This window comes from Emydura macquarii, unplaced genomic scaffold, assembly GCF_026122565.2.
Source record: "Emydura macquarii macquarii isolate MOO-44397 ecotype Brisbane River unplaced genomic scaffold, CSIRO-AGI_Emac_v2 contig_2676, whole genome shotgun sequence".
Taxonomy (NCBI): Eukaryota; Metazoa; Chordata; order Testudines; family Chelidae; genus Emydura; species Emydura macquarii.
In genome coordinates this window covers 75,562-99,316 of record NW_027132813.1, presented here as the reverse complement: position 1 = coordinate 99,316, position 23,755 = coordinate 75,562, and the positions used below count along the sequence as shown (strand labels likewise).

At 50.5% G+C, this 23,755-nt stretch overlaps 2 protein-coding genes across 6 annotated transcripts in view; one reads left to right on the top strand and one right to left on the bottom strand.

The window, feature by feature from the left end:
- Window positions 1-2,153: 2,153 nt before the first annotated feature.
- On the bottom strand, window positions 2,154-15,016 carry POLH (DNA polymerase eta). 3 transcript variants are annotated; one of them, XM_067564705.1, is made up of 10 exons: window positions 14,578-15,016; window positions 14,350-14,484; window positions 13,534-13,760; window positions 12,456-12,625; window positions 11,059-11,162; window positions 8,153-8,272; window positions 7,040-7,163; window positions 5,585-5,650; window positions 4,651-4,823; window positions 2,154-3,633 (listed from the first exon to the last, which is right to left on the bottom strand). In XM_067564705.1, the coding sequence occupies exons 1-10, from the start codon at window positions 14,712-14,714 to the stop codon at window positions 2,781-2,783; spliced, it is 2,109 nt and encodes a 702-aa protein (XP_067420806.1). In that variant the 5' UTR covers window positions 14,715-15,016; the 3' UTR covers window positions 2,154-2,780. The 3 variants fall into 3 exon arrangements, with proteins under 3 accessions (XP_067420806.1, XP_067420807.1, XP_067420805.1); XM_067564706.1 differs by having other exon boundaries at window positions 14,746-15,016; XM_067564704.1 differs by having other exon boundaries at window positions 14,350-15,016.
- Window positions 15,017-15,245: 229 nt separating this feature from the next.
- The window catches only part of XPO5 (exportin 5), a 35,282-nt gene continuing 26,772 nt past the window's right edge, over window positions 15,246-23,755 (top strand). The window contains exons 1-9 of one of the 3 annotated variants that reach the window (XM_067564699.1): window positions 15,246-15,461; window positions 16,348-16,469; window positions 17,193-17,265; window positions 18,173-18,310; window positions 18,603-18,785; window positions 19,717-19,758; window positions 21,717-21,743; window positions 22,180-22,365; window positions 23,147-23,223. In XM_067564699.1, the coding sequence (XP_067420800.1) occupies window positions 15,357-15,461; window positions 16,348-16,469; window positions 17,193-17,265; window positions 18,173-18,310; window positions 18,603-18,785; window positions 19,717-19,758; window positions 21,717-21,743; window positions 22,180-22,365; window positions 23,147-23,223 (953 nt within the window). In that variant the 5' untranslated portion in view covers window positions 15,246-15,356. The remainder of the gene's footprint in view (window positions 15,462-16,347; window positions 16,470-17,192; window positions 17,266-18,172; window positions 18,311-18,602; window positions 18,786-19,716; window positions 19,759-21,716; window positions 21,744-22,179; window positions 22,366-23,146; window positions 23,224-23,755) is intronic. The other 2 variants (XM_067564700.1, XM_067564701.1) reach the window with 2 other exon arrangements.

Below are 23,755 nucleotides of genomic sequence, written 5' to 3'. Positions count from 1 at the left end.
TCTCAGAAGCCACAAATTTGCTACTCTGGCCTTTGATTAAAGGGAAACACCGTGTGACTGACCTTCACTGGTGCTTTGACACAGCTGAAGTTAATTTAAAGGCAATATGTAAAGCTGGGAGGGAGAGGAGCTGAGTATGTTCCACTCATTCCCAGAGCAGGCTGCAAACAGGGCTGGCTGTGGGAGTAAACTTGGTAGAATGTGATTTATTTTTTTTTTTAAATTGGGATGGATAATAGCAATGTTCGTTTTTAAGCACTTTTAAAATGTTTATTATGTTTTTACAGTGATGGGAAACAATGGGGGGAGGTCAAACAATTGTTTCATGACAGTAGGTGTTGAGATTCAAAAAGCTAAAGCTTTATAACCATTAAAAACACAAACTGTCAGCATATGTCAAAATATACGAAGAATCTAGCCTTAAATCAAACCAGGTTCTCAAACAGCGTTCTTCTTACCGTGCCTGTCTGTAAACTGATTATCAATGGAAATATTTTCTCAGTAGTCTGGGTGCATACAGTGAAATGGATGTTTGACACTTATGGCTTAAAATCTAATTCCTCCAAGCCTATACAATAGGAGACTAACAAAGCTGGAAATGCTCGTGTTCCTCCTCCAAGGGACTGAAGTGCAGGAAAATTCCTGTTCGGTGCATCACTGAGGGTGACCTGCCTTGTCCTGACACCACTTCTGCTCATCCCATCTTGATGCATCTTCTCTTACTCAGTCTGTTTTCTATTTTATGGCATTGCCCTTGGTCAGGGTCACCAGCATCTGAGTCAACTTCATTTCCTGAATGTCCTGCAGGAACCAGCTGCTGTCACAGCAAAGTGATGCAATCCCACCAAACAGGTTGCAATATCTGTTGGTGGGAGGGGGAAATCCCATCATTTCTTTCTCAATGGGAAGCCTAACATTAGTGGGAAGGTCCTTTTAATTCCATTCCTTCTGAATGAGTATGGGCAGCACCATGAGGCAAAAGAATCTCTTCCCCCACCCCCCTCAGAAAAGCTACAGGAGTGGAATGCATGGGAAGGTAGTAGAACTGCACTAGCACCAGCAGAGGAGCCTTCCCACAGCAAGGCAAAGAAGCAGGCTGTGGCTGAGACAGAGCTAGCCACTGCTGTAAGTACTTGCTGCTGAAGTTGAGCTGGTGGGAGAAGGGAATGGAAATAATCATGCAAACACAGCTGGTCCCTGCTATCTACACTCAGCAGTAGGACCCTGAGGCTGACCTGACACTGCTCACTCAAGGAGGGGAATCCCCCAGCTGATGAAACTGCCTACAAGAGCTGCTTTCCCCCAGCATTAAGTTCAATCGCATGGCAGTGACTATTGCTTTGAATAGGACCCAAACCTCAAGAAATATCTACTGGAGGGTTGGTTCCCTATTAAGTGAGCTCTGTGCTAGCAGCACAGGCTGATGGCTCCTCATTCACTGAATGCTGTCCAGCTCTCAGTTCAGGTTTGTTTGTATTCTAGTGCGATCTGCTCTGCTGCAGGGGTAATAAGTGCTAGGGCAGCCCTTTCCATCCTCCCAAAGGCAAGCGATCACTCCCCAGCCAGGCAGCATAAGCCACCCAGATCCTTGTTGTATCCTTGGTGCAGTGGGGGAGAACTGGGCCAGTAGCGCATGTTGCTTTCATGCTTGGGGTACAGGATGTGCCCTTAGACACAAAACAAACTGGGTGATGTGGCCTCTGAGAGACTCCATTAGCCAGTTCTCCTCTACCCCTCCAAGCAGGGGGTTTGATTTTAGAGAATGTGATTCACCCACCCACAAGGAGTCTTGTGCTGGACTTTAACTACACCCGCATCATTACGGAGGTAATGAGACCCTGGCCTCGCATCTCAGAGGCCCATTGAGCTGTATAGCCTTGCTGCTCAAGCCACCTCACAGGAAGCACCAGTCTATTCTGCAAGAGGGTCACAGCAGGCCTGCCAGCAGCTCTCAGCCAGTACTAAACTGGTCCTACAGATACTACTGTAATGGCTTCCAGGCAGGGGCTGATATTTGACCCTCCTCAGCCATGGGGCTCTGCCATCAGGCAGCACTGACTAGTGAAGAAAGGCCTGCTCAGCTGGCCTGCCAGCATACTTGAAGAACCTTGGCCCAGGCAGAGGAGCTGCTCACATCCCTCCATGCAGAAGGCAGGCTGACAGAAAGCTGTAGTGCATCACTCTGCCCCTGGAGCCTCCTGAGCGCCAATGGCAACTTCTCTGCCTTGGCTCAGACAAAAGTGCCGATTAGAGGAACTCTCCTGCTGGAGTGTTGAACATGGGGCTAAGCTACCACCCTACCCCTCTTCCTGGCAGTAGCAAGGACTGGAGGTATTATAGTAAAACAGGAAGGAAGACCCTGTGGCTAAGGCACTACAGGGTTGAGGGCTCCATTGCAGACTCACATGACCTCAGGCAGTCACTGTCCCATGGTTCCCCAGCTGTAAAATGGGGATAATGACACTTCAACTCACAGGGGCATTGCACATTTAACATTCATTACTGTTTGCAGAGCTCAAAGTAATGGGACCATGGAAATGCCAGATCACTACGCAGCGTGGGCCATCCTGACACTTTGTCAGCATCCGCAGCTAAAGCCCGGAGTAACGTTACCGGAATCTGTCAAGTGCAAAGCCGGGTTCATTTCTCTGCTGGGTTTCCTCAAAAGCCTCGCTGGTTCCAGACATTTATTATACAATCTTTGGATAAAAGTTATTTACAAGAAGGATAAAAAAATTTCACAAATCACTCAGCTTCAGGCTAAAATGGGCTCAGAGCTCTTAGGGAGGCAGTGGTCTAAAGAAGAAATCCAGAGTCCTGGTAACTCCTTGCCTGGATCGCTTTGCACTGGAGCCTCCAGGGCTCTTGGCTTTGTTTTTGCCCTTGGCAGGAGAAGGGGAAGCAGCGGCAGCAGCAGGGGCCCGGAGGGGGCTGGGTTCTGAGAAGGAGCTCTGCAGTTCCACAGCAAAGTGATAGTCCATGTGTTCCAGCAGCTTCCACAGTGGCACCTGCTGGCCACACTTCTCACAGTGCAGCTGGTGTCCTGGTGAGCTGGGAGGGCTCTGTGCAAACCCAGCAGAAGGTGGCAAATTCTGCTCCTTACACTTAGGTAGCTCTGAAGCTGCTGCTCCAGCAGATTCTGTTTCCAGTGTGCTCCTGGAGGCTGAGCCAGCAGAGGGGGTTTCTGCAGAATCAGGGAGCAATTTCAGACCGATGGCTTCCTCACGAGAAGAGGGAGAGCTGCCACCCTTGGGACTGTGTCTCACAAGGGCTTCTGGAGTCTGACTCTTAGCGAGGATGAGACCTTTGCTCTCACTGCGGCCACAGGGATCAGGCTTTGGTAACTCTGCCTCTGCATTGATGACACCAGGCAGGCAGGGCCCTGTGGCCACACGGACTTGCTGCCTTTCTGCTGCCTTCCGGAAAAAGGACTCAATAGCACTCATGGGCTTCTTGCTGGGCTCTTTTCTTGGGCTCCCAGTGGACTTGGCATTTGGGCTGGTTGCAGTGGTACCAGCCAGCCGGGTACACTGGGCATCGCTGGTCAGGAAGGCGACAATGCCTGCAGGGGAGAGCGTGGGAGCCTCAGAAAACTTGCTTGCGTAGAGATGCAGAAACGTGAGTGGAGGGGACCTGCGGAGAAAGGCCGATTTAGCAGCAGCTCAGACCCAGCTCAGGAAGCAAGAAGCCTTTCCAGGCAGGATTTAAGTAAGTGTAAGGTTTCACTGGGCCCGGAGACAATGCGGCAGCTGAGAGCCAGGACAGGATGTGGTATTGGGGGAAAAAGGAGGGGGTTTAGTCATGCCTTTTGGCCAAATACTGGTACCTCCCTTCCCCACTCCACCGCCCCCATGAACGTGGCACGAAAAGGCCTGGGTGCTGCAAACTGCCTGTGTCTCTGCCAGGAGCAGAGCAATGTTTCCTTGAGGAATGACTGGAGCAAAGGGAGCTGAGCCAGGTCCCCTGGATTCTGGCAGGGAGCCTGAACCCTCAGTCCCATCCGCCATGGGTGGACGCTCCTGCAACTCTCAGGTGCCACCTGTCCTGAAGGAGCCACGCTGCTCTGAGCCCAGCACACTGCATCCTCCTGCCGTAGGTATGACGTGGGGGGAGGGGAGGGGAGGGAAGGAAAGAGGTTTGGCTAAAGTGCTTTTATTCCCTCTCCTCCCCCACCCCAATAGCCCATCTGCCAAACAAGCACCTTGTCCTCACAGCATTAGAAGACAGCCACTCTTCTGGCCAGCCCGGGTATGGTCCCCTGAGCACAAGCCAGCCAGGTCCTTGCGCCGCAGCAGATACGGCTCTGTTCATTCCAGCTGTGCAGCCCCCACCCCCCATCACCACCTTCTACTGGCCCTGCCCACATGCTGAACATGGATGCTAGCTCTGCATGCTGTGGGCTTGAGAGAGGGGAATGCTCAACAGCTGCCCTTCTGCACGGGTAGTGCCCACCTACACCTGAGCCCAGGACAACATGCACCTTGTGTCTTCAAGCTCTGAAGGCCCCAGCTCCCTCTGCCAGAGCGAGCTCCTGCCAAAGACTTCAATCCCTGCTCCTGTCTGTATTCAGCGGAGCCCCTCTGTTCTAGGGCAGAGCCCAGCCCCTCTCCCCCAGCACACCACCCAAGGCCAGGAAGGGGATCTGCTCACCACGCAGCCTGCTGGGCTCCAGCCACGTTGCAGTTTCGGATGATCGTGAAGGCATCACTGCTGATCTTCTGGGCGTCGTAGCGGGACAGGGCACAGCAGCGGGACAGGGCACTGGCTCGCTGATCACCTTGCATGCGGATGCTCACGGTCAGCTGTTTGGCCACACGGCAGTTCTGTGGAGAGAGGACACGGCTGCACTACAAGGCAAAGCAATGAATGCCAGGACCGGGCTCGGAGAGGCACTCAGCCCGGAGCACTGCACTGCCAGCCAGTAAGTTTTCAATCCAATGCCATAATCTGTTCTGGCAGGACAAGCTGTCGTCTGTCACCATCACTGTCTGAGGTGGATACCCAGTGCACAGATGGGGGACGGGTGTAATCCTTGCTTCCAGCCCTACAAGGGTACGTTCCTCTTTATCCACATCACAATACAGTGTAACTGCCAGGTTAGTCTCAGCCCTGGCCTGCAACCTAGGATCTGCGGGTTATAAAGCAGCTCACTCACTTTTAGGGGTGCAGGGCAGGACTGAGGGGCTTCCTCAGAGTGGTCAGGGGAGCTCCCAAGAATGAGCCAGCAGGAATTGCATCCTAGGACTGAGGTGCAGAGGGGAAGCTGCCTTCCCCAAGCACACTCATCCCCTCTGGCATACCTGATGCTCACACTCAGTAAGGGAGGGAAGGACAGCGGTTAGGTAGGGTATTTTGGGGCCAGGCCCTCCTATGGCATTTTTCCCCTCTGTGCATCCTTTTTCACCTCTTAAATCAACTGTCAGCCAGCAGCTGTACATCTGAGTGCAGGGCAACTTCCTCTGCCACTCATCACAGTCACATCCCTGAGGTTGGTGTCAGACAGCTCAGGGAGCAGAGACCCAGCTGCCTCTGGCCCAACCCCACAGCAAGGGGAGGCAGAAAACCCTCTTAAGCCCCTTCTTACTTGGTCTCTGTCCTTGCTCAGTCTCTCTTCCAGCTCCAAGGCCATCTGCAGAAGCCAGTGCTGCACCTGCAAGCAGCACACAGCAGCATTTGATACAGACCCAGAACGCCCGCATGCACGTCGAAGCAGCTGCTGTTACAGAACCTGGCAGTTAGCCCTGAATGACACCACACTCGGCAAGCTGCTGACACAGCCAGAGCCCCAGACAGTGAGGAACATTCAAGGGGCACTTGGTTCAGACTAGGACCAACAGGTCAATTTTTTTTTTTTTTTTTTTTTTTTAAAACAAAAACACCAAGATTACCACAAATGCTTCCAGGGACTCAGTAAATCCAGGGGAGACAGGGTTTGGATTTAATCTGAGATGCAGCCATGCCTCAGAAGCTAGAGCATCCCAGACACTGCATCACATGCGTATGCAGGGAATCTGAAAGGGACGGGATCACATAATGACACTACCCCAGGCCAAGGGAAACACAGCAAGTGCAGAAATCCTGCAGATTTTTAGAGCCCCCCCCACTGCCAGCTGTTAGTAACACAAGGAAGGACAGACTTTCTAACATGACAGTGTTCCTTTAAACCTGCACTTGAACTTAGACTGGGAGATTAAGAATTCAGCTTTGTGCTGCTCTCTCATATGGATGTTTACACAACTCCCCCCCTGACAGCCCAGAGCCAAGGTGCTCCCAGTATGGGCCCAACTGACTTGGGTGGTGTTTGTGTTAGCAGGTTTACCACCACTTGCACTGCTGTAGTCACACAACAACTTTCATTCCACCCAAGGATTTAAAGGCTCCTTTCCAGCAGGAATCTGGATTCCCCGTGAAGAAGAGACTTAGCAGTAACAGAAGGAAAGGCCAGCAATCCTGACAGAGGGAATTCCAGCAGCACGATCAGGTACATGTCTTCCTCCAAAGCTCCCACTCGGTCTGCTTTGGTAAACTGCAGCTAAAGGCAGCAGGAGCAGTTTGAGGAGGGAGATACTAGAATGTCAGGTGGTGATGGCAAAGGCAGACTAGAGTGCACAGGACATTCTCATCCCAGCACCCTAGCATCCAGGTGCTCCCTCAGGCACAGCAGGACCAGGGGGATAGAAACTCATCAGTGCCAAGAAGTGATTGTGCATGCAGCTGTGGAGAGGGCAGGACAAAGAAATACCCCTTCCTCTCTCTCCACACTGACCAGCATGCTCTAGCGGATGAAGGGCTGAGAGGCTCTTCTCTGCTGACTGAGGAAGATGTAGTGTTTCCCAAGGAGTTACACAGTAGCTGTTGCACATAGCCTACAAAGCCGGAGAGCTTGATTTCAGGGCGCTGCATTTGGCATGGTGAGATGGAGCATCTTTTACAACAGTCTGAGCCCAGAGGGAGGGCGCTGCAGCCTGCAGAGTGGCTCACTGGCCATCTCCCTCTCTCATAGCCCAAGTTCTGCTTGGGAGATCTCACACTCTCCTACCTGCTTCTGAGTGGCCAAGGCTGCTTTTCCAGGGAAGTTCTTGCTGCAACCAATGGACTTAGGCAATTGCCTGGGTTTCACAGGTTCCTGTTCGATTCCTCTGCACAGATCATAGAGCCAGGATCTGAAAGTCCCACAGGAGTTCTGAGATTAAGGCCGAGAACGTTCCATCTCTCTTCCCCACTCCATTTGGGGTCACTGCGTATTCAGCTCAGGAAGGCCTGATGGCTCCTGCGCCTGCCTGTGAAACTAGGTCCCAGGGACTCCTGGGGAAATGCACACAGGCAGGGCTCAGGGGCAACTTCCTGTTTTAAACCTAGCCAACCACTTGACTTCTCCTTGCCCAGATGTGCCTAGGTAGACAGGCAGGCAGTGGGCTGCGTGGAATAGAGTCCTTTACTCCTGCAGAGTAGTGCACAATCTTACTCCAGAGTTATGGCCCCAACTGCATCTCACATTGGCCGTATCTGAGAGCTACAGAGCTAGGTGACCTCAGCTAGTGGAAGCAATGGGCTGCTTCTCTGCTTGGCCAAGTTTTAAACTATACTCCGGTGATGGGGCCAGCTCCCAGGCAGCTGTGGTCGCAGCCAGAGGCATGTTTTGTTCAGCTACTAAGAGGACATACCTTACAGCAGTTACTGCTCAAGTCTGTCCCGCCCCCCCCTTCCCCAGACTAGGAGTTCTCAGCCACTGCTTTGTGCATTTCAAGCATGGACCAAACAAGGAAGTGATTAGCCTCAGTGCTGGGCCTGAGCATTGTTTGCCTCCCATTTTGTATTCTCTAACCTGTGCTGGCGCTTGGGCTGCGTCCCTGGAGCAGCACATACTCCATAGCAGCATAGAGGGGGCAGCTGAATGGCAGCCAAGGACTTAGCCTTGTGAGGATGGACAGGTGCCTACAAAGATCTGACGCCAGTGCACATGCCTAACAGATCATTATGGGACACTGCTCATGTTCCCAGAGGCAATGCAACCCTCAAAAGACCCAGACAGAAATTCTCCTGAGCAGCAACCTCAGCAGAATGGCTCAAGAATCTACTGCTGAAGGGGAGAGAGAACACAAGCCTAGTTTCCTGTTGAGATCTTCAGCCCAGAAGGCAGCGTGTCACCTACCCAGTCTTGTCTCCAAAGTGAGTCTGGAGCTGTGACTCGCTGAATAGGGTCAATTGCCCCATGTACTCCACTCCCAGTACATCTGTAACGGAGGCACCAAGCTTCCCTCCCAGATTGCGGCTGCAGGAGAAGGGGAAAAAATACAGGAGAGAGCCATCACATGGAGACTGCAGCATGTTCAGCACAGCACAGCTCCCATTCACGGGCTATGTCAGCAGGAAGCAGGATAGGTGAGGGAGCAGTGCTGGCTAGCCAGACTCTTTGACAAAGGGCAAAATATGAGGATTCCAGTGTGGATGGGACAGCATATCAATTCCTAGCCAGAGAGGCAGCTGCATAGGAACAGGGAGAGACAAGACAGATGCACAAAGGCAGCACCCACCATTGCTTAAAATCTATTTGTTCACTCACTCTCCCCAGCCCAACCTTGAGTATCTTTTGCAGCCCCTGGATCTAGCCATCCTACATGGGCAGGAAACCTCCTAGCAGTAGCTCCCTGAAGGCAGATGCTAACTTTGCAGCTCCTCAGCACAGCTTCAGACTGGAAAAGAAAAGGTGATGGTACTTTTCCAGGCGCCACCCACAAAATAAGCTCTCTTCATAGCAGATGTTCAGAATCTGACTGTGCATGTTCTCTGGGCTCCTGGTGCTCAGCTCCCCTAAGGTCTGAAAACCCCATGAATGAGGAGTCTGTACATTTCCACTTGGTGAGCCTGGCATGTTGTCCCCCTGTGCTTCTTGAGTTTCACTACACCTTAGGAAAGAGGTTCAGGTGACGCCCACTGGATTCTGGTAGGCCTTTTGGGCTTGCCTCCTTCGCTGGGGCAGGAGGAAGTGGTGGCATCTCCCTAATCCACTTACTCATGGTGTCAAAATGAGTGGTCACTCTCAGTAAATTGTACAGCTCTTCCTACTAGGATCCTCCCTCTCCTTTCCTGTATGCTTTAACGAACAGTGAAGTAGTTATATTTTAAGGGATTGTCTACTCAAACAACTGGTTCTTGGCAAGCTAGAATGTAAACTGACCCTGAAATTAGCCTGCCATGCACTAACTGTCCATTAACATGCTTTGAACTAGTCCCATTTCAAAGTGTATTAAGGAACTGTTCGTGAATGTAAGCAGGGTCCAAACAGACCATGCGCAGCAGGGAGATTCACACCCCAGCCTGCCGCATACTAAACATTCATGAAATTCATGAAACAAGCCTGAAATTTCTATATCATCACCACTGGCATCTGAATTAGCCCTCGCTGAAATGAAAGGGACAGTTCACACCTCTCTGAATTATTCAGGTTCTGCATTTAGAGTGAGCATGAACTGAAACATGCATCTTGGCAACCAGACCAGCTAGAGGGGATTTTTTGTTTTTGTTTTAAAATGAAAGCTTGGATTCTGATGGACAAAGCAGAAGCAGTAAAGAGAGGCCGATACTCTATTATCATAGAATTGTAGGTTTGGAAGGGACCTCAAGAAGTCATCTAGTCCAGTCCCCTGCATTCATGGCAGGACTAAGTATTAACTAGACCATCCCTGAAAGGTGTCTGTCTAACCAGCTCTTAAGTATCCAATGACGGAGATTCCACAACCTCCCTAGGTAATTTATTCCAGTGCTGAACTACCCTGACAAGAAATTTATCTTCACATACGACCTAAACCAACTTTGCTGCAATTTAAACCCATTGCTTCTTGTCCTAGTCTCAGAGGTGAAGAAGAACAATTTACCTCCCTCCTTCTTTTAACAACCTTTTATGTACTTGAAAACTGTTATGGTCCCCCCCCTCCGGTCAGTCTTCTCTGCTCCAGACTAAACCATCCCAATTTTTTCCAATCTTCCCTCACAGGTCATGTTTTCTAGACCTTTAATAATTTTTGTTGCTCTTCTCTTGACTTTCTCCAATTTTTCTTGAAATATGGTGCCCAGAACTGGACATAATACTCACTGAGGCCTAATCAGCACGGAGTAGAGCAGAAGAAATACTTCTTGTGTTTTACTTACAACAGTCCTGCTAATGCATCCCAGAATGATGTATGCTTTTTTTGCAACAGTATTACAATATTGACTCATATTTAGCTTGTGATCCACTATCACTCCCAGATCCCTTTCCACAGTACTCCTTCCTAGGCAGTCATTTTCCATTTTGTATGTGTGCAACTGATTGTTCCTTCCTAAGTGAAATATTTTGCATTTGTCTTTATTGAATTTCATCCTATTTACCTCAGACTATTTCTCCAGTTTGTCCAGATCATTTTGAATTTTAATTCTATCCTCCAAAGCACTTGCAACCTCACCCAGCTTAGTATCATCTGCAAACTTTGTAAGTGTACCCTCTATGCCATTATCTACATCATTGATGAACAGAGTCAAACCCAGAACTGATCCTTGCAGGACCCCACATGATATGACCTTCCAGCTTGACTGTGAACCACTGATAACTACTCTCTGGGAATGGTTTTCCAACCAGTTATGCACACATTTATAGTAGCTCCATCTAGGTTGTATTTCCCTAGTTGGTTTATCAGAAGATCATGCAAGACAGTATCGAAAGCCATACTAAAGCCAAGATATACCACATCTTCCGCTTCCTCCGCTTCCCCCCCCTCACCCACAAGGCTTGTTAACCAAACCTAGGTTGATTTGACACGATTTGTTCTTGACAAATCCATTCTGATTGTTACTTATCACCTTATTATCTTCTAGGTGTTTGCAAAATGGAGCAAATAATTAAGCAATCAATATTTTTCTGAGTACTGAAGTTAAGCTGACTGGTCTGTAATTCCCCAGGTAGTCCTTATTTCCCTTTTTATAGATTGGCTCTATATTCACCCTTTTCCAGTCCTCTGAGACAGGTCCCAGCTCAATCCAACTCCCGGGTTCAATGAAAGCAGACAGCTCCCCAATACTTACATGCTGCTGATGGGCATGTGGCTGAAGAGCTGTGGGACAGATCCCTGGGATACCAGTGTCTGGCGGTTGGGCTTGTTCAGCCCACAGGCCAGTTTTGCCAGTACCTGGAATACGGAAGAGTGTGGAAACCCCATTACTGCAAACCCTACACGCTCAGAGGACTACAGGCTTCTAAAAGACTCTGTCCAGCAGGTTCTGCAGTAGGCCTTCAAGCTAAAGGCTGCAGGGCTCTTAAGCTTTGGGATTCCACAGCGCTTTCCACAGGCACAGCTCCGTTGAGGACAAGGTTCGGATTCCACCTCTCTTCACTCCCAGCTATTAGCTACCACAAGATCTGAACTGTGCGGGTTGAACGGTCTTTAAACAATTGTTACATGCAAGAGTCTAGCTCTGAGAAGGGACTCAGAACGCTGCTTTAGACAGTCAGGGTATTTAATGTGGTTTTGTTGGCTCAGTTCTGGTCTGGAAACTGCTGGAACCCCAAGAGTAGCCATCACATTCCTTCCGTATTACCCCCACCCCTGCCACCTCTCTCTGTCTGGGCCTTTCCTCTTCCATCCTCTGTGCTCCTGTCTTGCTCTTTCTTGCTGTGTCTTCTTTAGTCTTCTCTCTGCAAGGTCAGCAGCAACAGAGTGCTACAGAAGGAAACCTACGAGATGCTCACATAGGTTGATGCAGCAGGAAACCCACCAGAGCTGCAGTATCGGAATGAGTCAGTTCCCCTTTGCAGCTGCCTCTGTGTGTGTGAGTGTGTGTGTGTGTGTGTGTGTGTGTGTGTGTGTGTGTGTGTGTGTGTGTGTGTGTGTGTGAGTGTGTGTGTGTGAGTGAGTGTGAGAGTTCGTTCCTGTGGCTGCTGCTAGTGGCTGTTTGTACATTACCCAAAGCATATCCACCAGGCTGGAGGAAAGTGAGACTCAGAAAGACAACCTGACCCACCTCACATCAACATTTTGGGGGGAGGGGAAGCAGTGAACTAGGGCTCTTTCTGTCCAATTAAACAGGAGTTTACATCAGTAAAGCCATCTTATGGACACAGGATGTGTCTCATTCTAGGAAGGAAACATTTAATCAGTCATTTTTAGAGTGGACTCTCTGCTGAGCACTTTAAAGACCTTTTCCACAGTAAGTTGACTGCTTGAGATATGCCAGGAAACTCAGAGCCCTGGCCAGTAAGTGAATTCAGTTCTGACTAGATAGTTTACATCTCCACAATACTGGGCAAATACTACAACCCATTCCCATGTTTAATGTTATTTTCAACTACATGTGTTTAAATGTGGCCATGATGTTCAATTCTGCTCAGATTCCATCAGATGGTGACTCAAAGTTTCATTTAGTTTACAGCATAATCAGAGTTCACCACTCAAAACAAAACTGCCTCATCATGTTACACGCACCTTGTTGTGTGAAATCCCAGCTGAACACCTCAGTCCGGTAACCGCTTCTACAGCTGCCCTCATTTCCTCCACGATTACTGCTCCCACTGTCAGCTGCAGCTCTGGACAGCTGATGTCACCGAAAGGTAGTGACTCAAGCCACTGCTGCAAGCCACGCTGCCGGAGCTCCTCTGAAAAAGAGCACAAAGGGGATTAAAACCCAACACAGCGTGGTGGTTCTAGCAAGTCAGAACGAACAGTGGTCACATACTTGTCATTGCATCTTCATGCCATGGTCAAGAGGTAAGCTCCCTGCACCAGTGTGTTTAGAAAAGGAGAAATCCTATTTACTTTACTTTCCTTTTTCGAAAGGATCTGTACGTCACTTTCCTTCCAAACTATTTAAAAAGAAACAACTACACCTCAACTGCACCCATAGGAGCCTAAGAAGAGGAAGGAAATAAGACTTTCACACACACACATCTGTGCTGTAGAATATCTTAATGAGTTTGCCCTAGATAGACACGTTAGTAAGTACCGTACTTTTGTCCAGATGTACAAAATGCTATATTTACGTGCACAACAGTGCTCCCAAGTGGTTCTTTGGGTACATTTCAGACTAGATCTTAGCACTCTTTTTAAAGATAATCCCAGTCCATAAAGGTTTTCTTTGCAAAATGGAACTTTAGTTTGAATTTGAGCTCCAGCAGCAGGTGACCATGGAGCCTTGGGACCAGGCATTCTGTGTGGCAGATTAGGATGAAAGCGGTTGGGAAGGGTGAAGCAGGGAAAGGGGACATGGTTTATTTAGAAATCCTTCCCCAGAGTATTTGCAATGTTGGCCTTTTACAGTCACTAGTAAGTCACCTTTCACCTGTTACTTAGGGCAGCCTTGTTTCCCTTGCAATAGGTTAGGGCTTTCCTACACTGTGAGACCTCCATTTTCCTTTCCCTTTGACACGAACTGCAGCTTAGGACAATTTCATTTTAACCTCACTCTCTTGAGAGCTAAAGGAAAATAAAACTAAGATGAAAAGCAAAAAGAAACTGCTTAACTCCAGAAACAGAAAGAAGCATCTGCCTGGGGGCTTGGCATTACCTTTGCGATCCACACACTCTTTCTTTGCTGCTGTTGTAGAGACAATTGGCATTCCCTGGATGTAGGTAGTTGGCAGCAGCTTCGCTAGGATAGGCTGCCCTGACATCTTCTTGAGCCTCTCTTGCACAGCGCTAGTCAGGTCCATGTAGGCTTCATCGATGCTGGCACGCTCAATCACGGCAAAGCGTGACATCACTTTCATCACCTCTACGCTGGCCTCTCGGTACCTACATCGGAAAGACATAAGAGACTCAGTTTCTGTCATGCAAATGGGAACTCAGTGGTCTCACAGCCCATGGTCTCCTTCCTTTTGTGTCTCCATCCAACTCCTTGATTGGCTGAAAGGCCTAACCAGCCACTTGGGCTACTATGCTGCTGATTTAATGGATGGATGCCTCTCCCAGAGCGGAGTTTATATTTTGCATTAATATCTTTGCCCCACTGTTTAATGACAGTAATCTGACCCTCACGGGGCTGAGCTCACAAGGCATGTCTCAGTGGAGTTTTCTGAATTTGGGTGAGTTTAGTGCTGGGAAGGGTCTGCCCTGACAGACCCAGGCACCGAAGCCTGATCTATAGTAGGGACTTACACTGGCATAGTTACGGCTCTCAGGGGTGTGAAAATCCACACCCCCGAGAGACAGCAGGTAGCTATGCCAACCTCAGCCCTCCCGGTGTGTAGACGCGTTAGGTCGATGGAAGGTTTCCACCAGCTCCGCCGCAGGATCCGGGTCTGGCAGCGCCCGGGGAGGGCCTGGCCCCACGGCAGGGCGCCAGACGCTGCCCGGACACCCAGTGGGGCTCACCCCGCCTCACCTGCTGAGATCCGCCTTGCCGTAGGCCTCCGGGACCCGCGTCAGCACCAGCTGCGGACAGCGCTTCTGGGCCTCGTCCGCCCGCATGCCCCGGTTGATGCCGAAGGCGCGCGCCTCGTAGCCGACGGCGATGATCCTACGGGGAGAGACCACAGGGAGTGGGCCGGGCCCGGGGCCGCGCGGGGTGGGGTGGGGGGTTAAGGCAGAGCTGGGCACGGGCAGCACGTACCCGCCGCCCCGCCAGGCGTCGTACTGCACCACGGCGCAGGGCCGGCCCCGCAGCCGCGGCTCCCGGCGCTGTTCCACCTGCACGAAGAAGCAGTCCATGTCCGCCAGCGCCACCACGCGCTCCCGCCCGCGAGACATGCCCCCCCACACCGCGCGCGCAGCAACCAACCGGGGCGCCGCCGCCGCCGCCCTGGCAGTTGCGGGCAGAAGTCAAGAAGCAACGGCCACAGCTCCCGCGCGCCTCCCCCCCCCCCGACTCAGACGCCGCGCGCGCGGCCTGACGGGAGCTGTAGTCCCCGCGCGCAGCACCGCATCTGGGAGGGGGATGGAGAATAGGAGGCCCGCGATGCACGCTGGGAGATGTAGTTCTCGCGGAGAGGGGGTTGGTGGATCGGGCTCGTGCTCCGGTGATAGAACCGCCCCCCCGCTCCTCCAGTTCGGAAAACTGCCGCGCTAAGTGCAGCTGCTTGTGATTGGTCGCCGGGTATTAAGGAGTCGGGACGGAGCTGGCGCAAGCGCATTGCCACATCCCTGATGGGCGCACGCGCCCTATCCTCCGTCCGCGCATGCGGTTTTCCTCCTTCAAGCGTCGCGCGGTTCAGTGGACGCATGCGCAGAGGCCTCCCGGTCCGCGTGGCACATGCGTAGTAACGTAGAGCCATCTTGATCCCGGGCGCGCGCGCCTGCGCACTAACTATTCCCTGCTCCCGGTGCGGTGCCCCTGGCCCTCGCCTGCTCCGGTCGCCCCGCGCGGACCCCGCCCCTCCCCCCGGTGCCGCCATGTCCGCGGAGCAGGTGAGCAGCCTGTGCGAGCAGCTGGTGAAGGCGGTGACGGTGATCATGGACCCGGCCTCCACGCAGCGCTACCGCCTGGAGGCGCTCAAGGTACCGGGGCAGCGGGGTCCGCGTGGGGCGGCCGGGCTCAGCGCTGCCCGCTCCGCACCGGGGTCCCTGGCCCGGGCAGAGCTCGGCCTCAGGGCCCCAGATCCCGGGGAGGCCGGTGACGCCTCCTCCCCGCTTCTGAAATCTGTAACCCCCCTTTCCCCTCCCTCCGCCCGGCTCTGAGCCCGGGGCCAACCCGCTGGCCTCCCCGCCCGGCTCTGACCCACGTGAGGTTTGAGCCTCTTGCCTGTGCCGGCTTCAGCCCCTGGGTCTGCTCCGGGACAGCAGGCATCCGGTGCACCTGAATTCTGCGCCCGCCTGAGCTGGGTTCCCCAGTCTCCCTTTGCAGGCTCGCCCTGCCCTGTAGGATGGAGAGCTGGCAGCCTGTAGTGTCTTCAGCCAGCGTGCAGGTGTTTAGATACCCCGTGATACCCTCTAGTAAAGGCCCATAGAGAGAGGCTGCAGCACCTTTCCCGAAGTGAAAATGACCTGAGGTTTGTCTCTTTCAGGGCTGGTCAGAGGGACGGGGGTGGGGGTCAAAAGCGCATCAGAGAATCTCATTCTGCTGCTCAGGAGGCTCTGAGCAGCATCAGGGTCGCTGAAGGAGTCTGCAGGTTTAGGAAGGCAGCTCGCAGTATTGGGCCACGTTGGGAGCATATTCTCAGTTGATGAGGATCTCAGACAGGAGGTGAAACTTAAATCGTACAGACATGGCTCACTTAGCCTTTTGTGCTTTCCAGGGAAAGTTCCCCCACTTGCAGTGGGAAGTTTTTGAAGTTCTGTTTTTCCTTTTATCTGCAAATTGCCCTGACATTTCATTTTTCCCATGCTCATTTCCATATTGCCACTTGATAGTTTTTGGCTCATTGTTTTCCTTGCTCCTTTTCAGTTCTGCGAGGAGTTTAAGGAGAAGTGTCCAATCTGTGTCCCCTGTGGTCTGAAGCTGGCAGAGAAAACCCAGACAGCCATTGTCAGGCATTTTGGTCTTCAGATCTTGGAGCATGTGGTCAAGTAAGGGAGCTCACTTGGGCTGCATGGATGTGGTGCCATCCCAAACTCTGGAGAGCTTTTCATGGAGAGAAAACTGTCAGAGTTGTCAGTTCTGATTATTGTCCCGAGATGTCTGTTGTTTACAGTGGTGGACTGGATGTCAGGAGATTTGGGTTCTGTGCTGAGCTCTGCTATGTACTCACTGGGTGACCTAAGGGGGCAAGTCATTTCTCATCTCTGTCCTTGTCTTTTTGTCTTTACAATGGGGGTAATAGCAAACACTGCCAGGGGCCGTGCAGGTTAACTCATCGCACAGATCTTTAGACAAAAGATGTTGGAGACAGGCAGGGAAAGTATCAGTAGATCTCTCTTAAGTTCTCTGCCACTAGTTTCAGATTAATGAAAATACCTCTGCACTATACAGCTTGGAGATCCTTCTCGGTTGGCTCCACAAACCCAATATTTTGTGCTCTTGCTCCTTTTCCTGTGGATGTTAATGCATCCTGCCCATTCCCTGAACTGTGCTGATCTTAGTAGTGCAGGTGCACTAACTGGGCACTAATTTTAACTTCAGCCCATGATGTTGCTCAGCCTTTTCAGTAAGGGATTGGGTACTGGCAGAGCAAGTGAGCGATGTAGCCCCAGCCTCCCGAGCTTGGGCAAAGGGCTGATGGATTACTAAGACAAGTCAGTGATCTGTACCAACATGTTGATTTGGTGCCCTCTGTGTGTTTTGTTGGGCAGGTTTCGCTGGAACAGCATGCCTCGCCTCGAGAAGGTCTATCTGAAGAACAACGTCATGGGGCTCATATCCAATGTAAGTGCTGGCTTCCTCCAGGGCCAAACTACCATATGGAGCAGACTCATAGACTTTGAGGCCAGAAGGGACCATCATGATCATCTAGTCTGACCTGTTTCTTGCAGACCACAGAAGCTCGCCCACCTGCTTCTATAATAGAGCCATAACCTCTGGCAGAGTTCTTTCACTTTGTTGTGGTGGCGGCATGTGGAAGGGAGGAGGAAGAAGGATGAGCTTGTGGTTAAAGTACAGGAAGCCCGAGTTCAATTCCATTTCCCTCTCTGCCTCAGTGTCCTGATCTGTAAAATGTGGATAACTTACCCACCCCACAGGGGGGGCAAGGGTTGTGAGGCTTGCTTCATATCTACAGTGTTTTTGTGGTCCTTGGATGGAAAGTTCAGTAAATGCAGAGATTGTCACTTATTCAGTTGAAGTGCAGTACTCACTGCTCTAAAATGCATCTCTGAGGTGAAAGGATTTCTGTTGCTTTTTGCATGAAGGATAGAGACAGCATCAAAGCCATATCCGTGACTCCTGTAGAGAATGCAGTTTGGTCTGGTGCTGAAGGTCAGCAGTGTCTGGAAAAGCAGAATTGTAGATTGAATCCAAAAGGGACTTAGAGTTCTAGACCTCCTCCCACTTGGCCAGCACAGGAGGTTTCCCAGAGCTTCCCATCCACAACTGTCAATCCATCCCATGGAGGCGATGGTCTTCAGATACGTGCTTCTCAGGTTGTCCTGGTGCACAGAGCCTGCCAGCTGTGACTGCCTGGGAAGATGAGACTTCCAATCAGGACAGGGACAGCTGGGATGAAGGTGTATTTGTGTTTTTTCTTATTGCTCAGTGTGTCTACAGCCAGACTCCCCCATGATGTTCTGGGAACAACTGGCTCCATCTTGTGTGATTCTTCTTCTTTGTCTCATAGGGAACGCAGAATATTTTAGAGGAGGAAAGTCACATTAAGGACGTCCTGTCTCGCATTGTGGTGGAGATGATCAAGCGTGAATGGCCTCAGCACTGGCCTGATATGCTGAAGGAGCTGGACACGCTCTCCAAACAAGGGGTATGAAGCACACCTGCCTGTCAGACTTGTCTGTACTCTTCCAGTGGCTCATAAATCTAGGTCTTTTTACCTTATTTCATGGTCAAACAAGCTGGAGTTTTAGCAGATTCATAGGCTGTTGTCAGGTCCCATTATTCCAGGAGATCATGTTATCAGAGATTAAACCATCCTAGTTACTCCTCTCTGGCTGTTCCCCAGACCATGATTTGGCCTTGATCTGTGTGTCTGAGCTGCTCTCTAACAGGCATAATGTTCCTGCTAGACTCATGGGTGTGTTTGTTTGGGACATTAGGAGACACAGACAGAACTGGTGATGTTTATCCTCCTGCGTCTGGCAGAGGATGTGGTGACCTTCCAGACGCTGCCCACCCAGCGGCGGCGGGACATCCAACAAACCCTCACCCAGAACATGGAGAAGATCTTCAGCTTCCTGCTCACTACCCTACAGCAGAACGTCAACAAGTATAGGCGCATGGTAAGAGGCTCCTTCCTGGGAGCCCCGTCAGCACTTGGGGTCTTGGATATGAGTCACACTTTTTGGGCAAGTGAGAGAAGAATCAATCTGAAATCAATTTCTGTAGTTACCCCATAGAGCTCTGCAGTGAGCGTGGAAACTCCCGATGGCTGATGAAGAAGTCTTAAGGTTCAGGAGGCAGCATTGGTGTCAGCAATCTGGATTTGCTAGTGTTGATCACATGAGATGGATGAGAACCTTGCGCTTGGCACTGGGGGCTCAGCTGGCTGGCACTTAGGCATCAGTTTGCTTGATGCACTGTGAGCTATACTGGGGTCTGTTTGGCCCTATTCTCCTCCTAGAGTCAGTTCAGAAACTCCTACCTGTGAATAGATGGTATGGGGTGCTGTTACCTTCCTCTTGCAGATGCCCCTTGTTCTCTTGTAAACAGGGCAGTTTGGGCTCTGCTTTATTACTGATGATACTGGAGATGTGCAGGTTGCTCAAGACATGTAATAATGGCAGATCTTTGCCCCAAGGAGCTTGCAGTCTGATCCAGTGAGAGTGAGATGGAGTTGGGAAGTGAGGGATACAGCAGTGACCAATCCTGAGACAAGCTTCTTATGTGCACTTCTTGTTCCCTATAATGTATTAAAATCTGGAGCCATGCTTAGCATGACAACTGTGGCGTGCAGGTGGAGCAGTGACAGGCTGTATCCTATTTGCCGAGAGGGACATTTCAATCAGCTTCCTTGGCACGTTCACTGGCCACAAAGACCATTCCATGGAGCTGTGTATTTCTTTGTGCTGTTTGTGGTTGAGTCGTGGGGATGGGGAACCCTGTTGCGTTTCGTAGTTCGGTTGAATAAGTTTCCAGGTGAGGTCTGAATTACGATGCTGAGACTTAAGTGTGGGTTTTTCTGCTAACGGTGGAATCCTTCTGATTGGCAAGGTTGGAGCGCCCCAGGAGCGAGATGCCCTCACCACTCCACAGGTTAGCAGATCTTTGAGCTGTTTGTGCACGGGGTGAATTTTGAGGGTTGGGTGTCCAGCTACCAGTCTGCACACTGGATTGAGAGGGAGGGAATTTCCACGCCTGGGAGCTGTACTCTGCAGTGCTGTTAGATATTCAACTGTGGTGTGGTGGGTCTGTACTTAGGCATTTGGGGTACAACTGGGGTGATTTGAGCCATTGCACTGTAAATGTTGACAAAATGGAGTTTCCAAAGCAAAACCTCGCAGCAGAAAGGGATGTTTGCTGTGACCTTTCAATGCCTAGGGTAGCCACCTGAAAATGCCAAGGGCAGGGCAGGCTGTAAAAGGAGAGCAGATTCTCCCAGCACTGGTGGGTGACACTGAAGTCAGGCTTCCCAACCAGCCACAAACAGTGCTTCTGATTCCCCACACTGGTTATCAAGAAGCCAGTATACAAATACACACAGCCCCCTTTACTGCATTTCAGTCTCTGGCTCCCAATCGGCCACTAGGTCCAATAAAGAGACCAGTTATTCAAACTCCATGCTCTTTACCAAAAAGGTTCCCCCTGACCTCAAAGGGTCAGACACAGTACCAGATCAATATAAGTTTGGATCTTACCCAAAATACCACGCTGCCAGCCAATCCTTTAGTAACTAAAACTAAAGATTTATTATAAAAAGAAACAAACAATAAGAGAAATGTTAAAGGATTAAAGCAATCAGACACATACAGTTGATTTGAAAGTCCCATATACATCAGGTTTCTAGAAGAATTGTGAAGTTTGCAGGCTTGTATAGTCCCTCTGGTATACATCCAGTACTTGGATGGGTCTCAGTCGTTTGTTTCACAGTTTCAGTTGCAGATGACTTGATCCAGAGGTAGATAGGTGGCTGAAGCTGAACAGGATTGAAGACAAAATGGATTCTGGGCCTCTGCTTTTTATGTCCTCTGGCCCTTGCCATGCTGCTTGTGGAATTTCACAGGAACCAAAATGGAGTCCAGAGTCATATGAACAAGTCCTGGTGACTCATTAGTTATATCCCTGGTTTCTCCCCCTGGGCCCCTTGCACCTGTGAATGTCTTAATGGCCCACCAAGCAGGCTATTGTTCTGCAGCCATTCTGTCTGGGGTGTGTCCCAGACAGCACAATTTGAAATACAGACATCTCAAACATATCCATAACTTCCGTTACACATATAACACATGAACATAAACATTATCATCTTACTTAGCACATTATAGCCTTTCTAACAGTACCTGACATGGCATATCTTACATGAATTACTATGATTTTGACATACTGATGTCAAACAATATACTAAATGAACCCCCTCCACCCCCCAATCCAGCCAGCATGACACTTGCAATTTCTTTGCATCCAGAAAAACAGAGCATCTACTCAGATCAGACTCTGATGTTGCATAAATTTAGGCTATAAGATGGCACACACAGTGCATTGTTGCTGTTAAGCAGTTAGAGCTGAGGACTGGAAGTCAGGACTCCCGGGTTCCGTTCCTAGCTCTGCCAGTGGCTTGCTTTGTGATCTTGGTCAAGTCACTTCTCCTTTCTAAGCATTAGTTTCATTAAAATGAGGCCACCAATGCTTCCCAGAGGCTATGATCCTTGAATGTAAGATGCTGTAAAAGGACAAAGGCATCTTCTTCCTTGGAAGTTTCAAGGAAGTATTTGAACCCACCCACACACATGCAGAGGAACCAGCTGCCTGGAACGTCTTCTTTCAGATAAGGGAAACTGTGGCTTAACTTCTAGTGGAAAGTCCTGGGGAAGTGGTTGCAATGGCTGGGGGAGTGTCTCGAGCTGGAAAATGTATTGCAGCCTCTTTCACGGGGTATATGTTTACTGATGCTTCTCGTGGCTGCACCCTCTTTGAATGAGCCACGGACTGCCCAGCAGTGGCTGGGAGGAGATGTGCATGACAGCAGCTCGCTTACTGTCTCTTGTTTTCTTTTCCAGAAGACTGACCTGGCTCAGGAGCCAAAGGTGGGTACGGCCAGGGGAGGCAGTGCAGACTGAGGCTGGTTAGAACCAGACTCGGGTTTCCATGCCGCAGCCTCCAAGTTGCTATTTATACTTTGATTAATTACCTAACAGGGTGGAAAGGAGGAAACGGCTCATTTCAAGCAGCCCTGCCTTGGGAGGAAAGAGAGGAAATGTTAGGGCTGCAGGCAGAGAATAACCCCCTTCAGAACTGATGTTTTTAGCCTGAGGACTTTGCTCTCCATCCCCTACCACCTCAGTTACTTTCCCAGAGAAGGGCACATCAGAAAGTAGTTGCTGTCATGTAATGCATGGAGAAGTCAGCTGTGACCAAGACATGGATTGCTCTGCATCTTGGCCAGAGGCAAAGCTCTGCACTGAGAGTGTTTCTGTAGAAAGCTGCTCTGGCTCTGAACTGTTGATTACGGTCTCCTTACAGGCCCAGGCAAACTGCCGTGTTGGGATAGCAGCACTTAACACCCTGGCGGGCTACATTGACTGGGTGGCTATGAGCCACATCACAGCAGATAACTGCAAACTTCTGGAGATGTTGTGCTTGCTCCTGAATGAACCTGAGCTCCAAGTGGGAGCAGCAGAGTGCCTTCTGATCGCTGTCAGCAGGAAAGTGAGTTCCTCCTCATGACCCTCCCTAATCTCCTCACTGACCCCTCCTGCCCTCCGCATTCCCCCCTCACTCTGGGTTTATCATGTTGAGCAATGGTAATGTTACTCCTTTATCTAAGCAATGAAAAGTCACCTGCCCCTTTGGCTGCCTGGGCTCCTGAGTGACTTGAGTGGATGCTTCCCCAAGACAATGGGCAGAGCAGTTTCTGGAATCCATCCAGGCCCTATTTTGTCTGTCTGCCCGTCCATACAGCTTTGAAGTTTCAAATCTCTGCTTGAACAAATAATGTTAGCTCATTGTTAACCCCTGCTGTTCCCAGTGCTCTTTACTGCAGAAGAATGTTGGGGTATTGCCATCCAGCCATAAGAACCTAGTAGGTTTTTGCTGAAACAGCACCATAGAGATGTGCCCTGTATGTTCTGCTGCCATGCCCACCCAGGGTGTGTTTATCCCAGATCAGTGGCACAAGCTCAGTGCTCACAAGCAACCCTGCATAACAAACCAGTCCAGCTGCCCTGCAGCAACAAGCCAGTATGCAGTGGAAGAAGAAATAGGCCTATAAGGACCAGTTTTTCGGTTGAAGGCACCCAAAGGGGTTGCTGGAGAAAACACCTTTAAACTCCACGAGTTCTTTAGTTTCTTGTTACATTCCACCACTGAGCAGAACAAAATGCAAGTCCTCAAATGGTAGCGCAGGTAGTGACCTGTCAGCCCCCTCACTGATGAGATGAGTGTTGGCAGTCAAGTGTTTTGACCCGTGTTTCCTTCCCTTTATGTTTAGGGGAAGCTGGAGGATCGGAAGCCCCTGATGGTCTTATTTGGAGATGTTGCCATGCACTACATACTCTCTGCTGCCCAGTGAGTACTGTTCTAGCTGCTGTGGGAGCACATCGTGGCCTTAAGTGGAAACTGGCTGCGGCTGGCCTGTATTAATAAGTATCTCCCCGCCCCAAAGCTGCAAAACTAAAATTGATCTCAGCACCTGTTCCCGTCACAGCTTTGGCTCAAGGATGGATAGAGTGCTCAGCCTCGTACCATCAAGTGCTGCCTATCAAATCATTGCTGTGCACAAATCCTGAATGTGGACAGTGTGCAGTTATGGTCTGGCCTGACTGCAGCAAGCAGGCGTTGGAGCAGGGGAGGGTAGAAAGTGTTACTTCTCCAAAACTTGAAAAGCCAACGGTTTTCCTGAGCCCCATGATTTAAAAAGAAGCTGCTCAGGGTAACTCCCAACTTCCCAAACCCTTTTCTTTTGGCCTGAGACCGATCAGGAGGTACTGGGAGAAAGTCCAAAGGGTTTAGACTAGAAATACATCTAATCTTGGTTGGATCCCCTTATTCCAATAACTTCAGTAATGGTGAAGGGAACCCAACCCATCCCAATTTACTA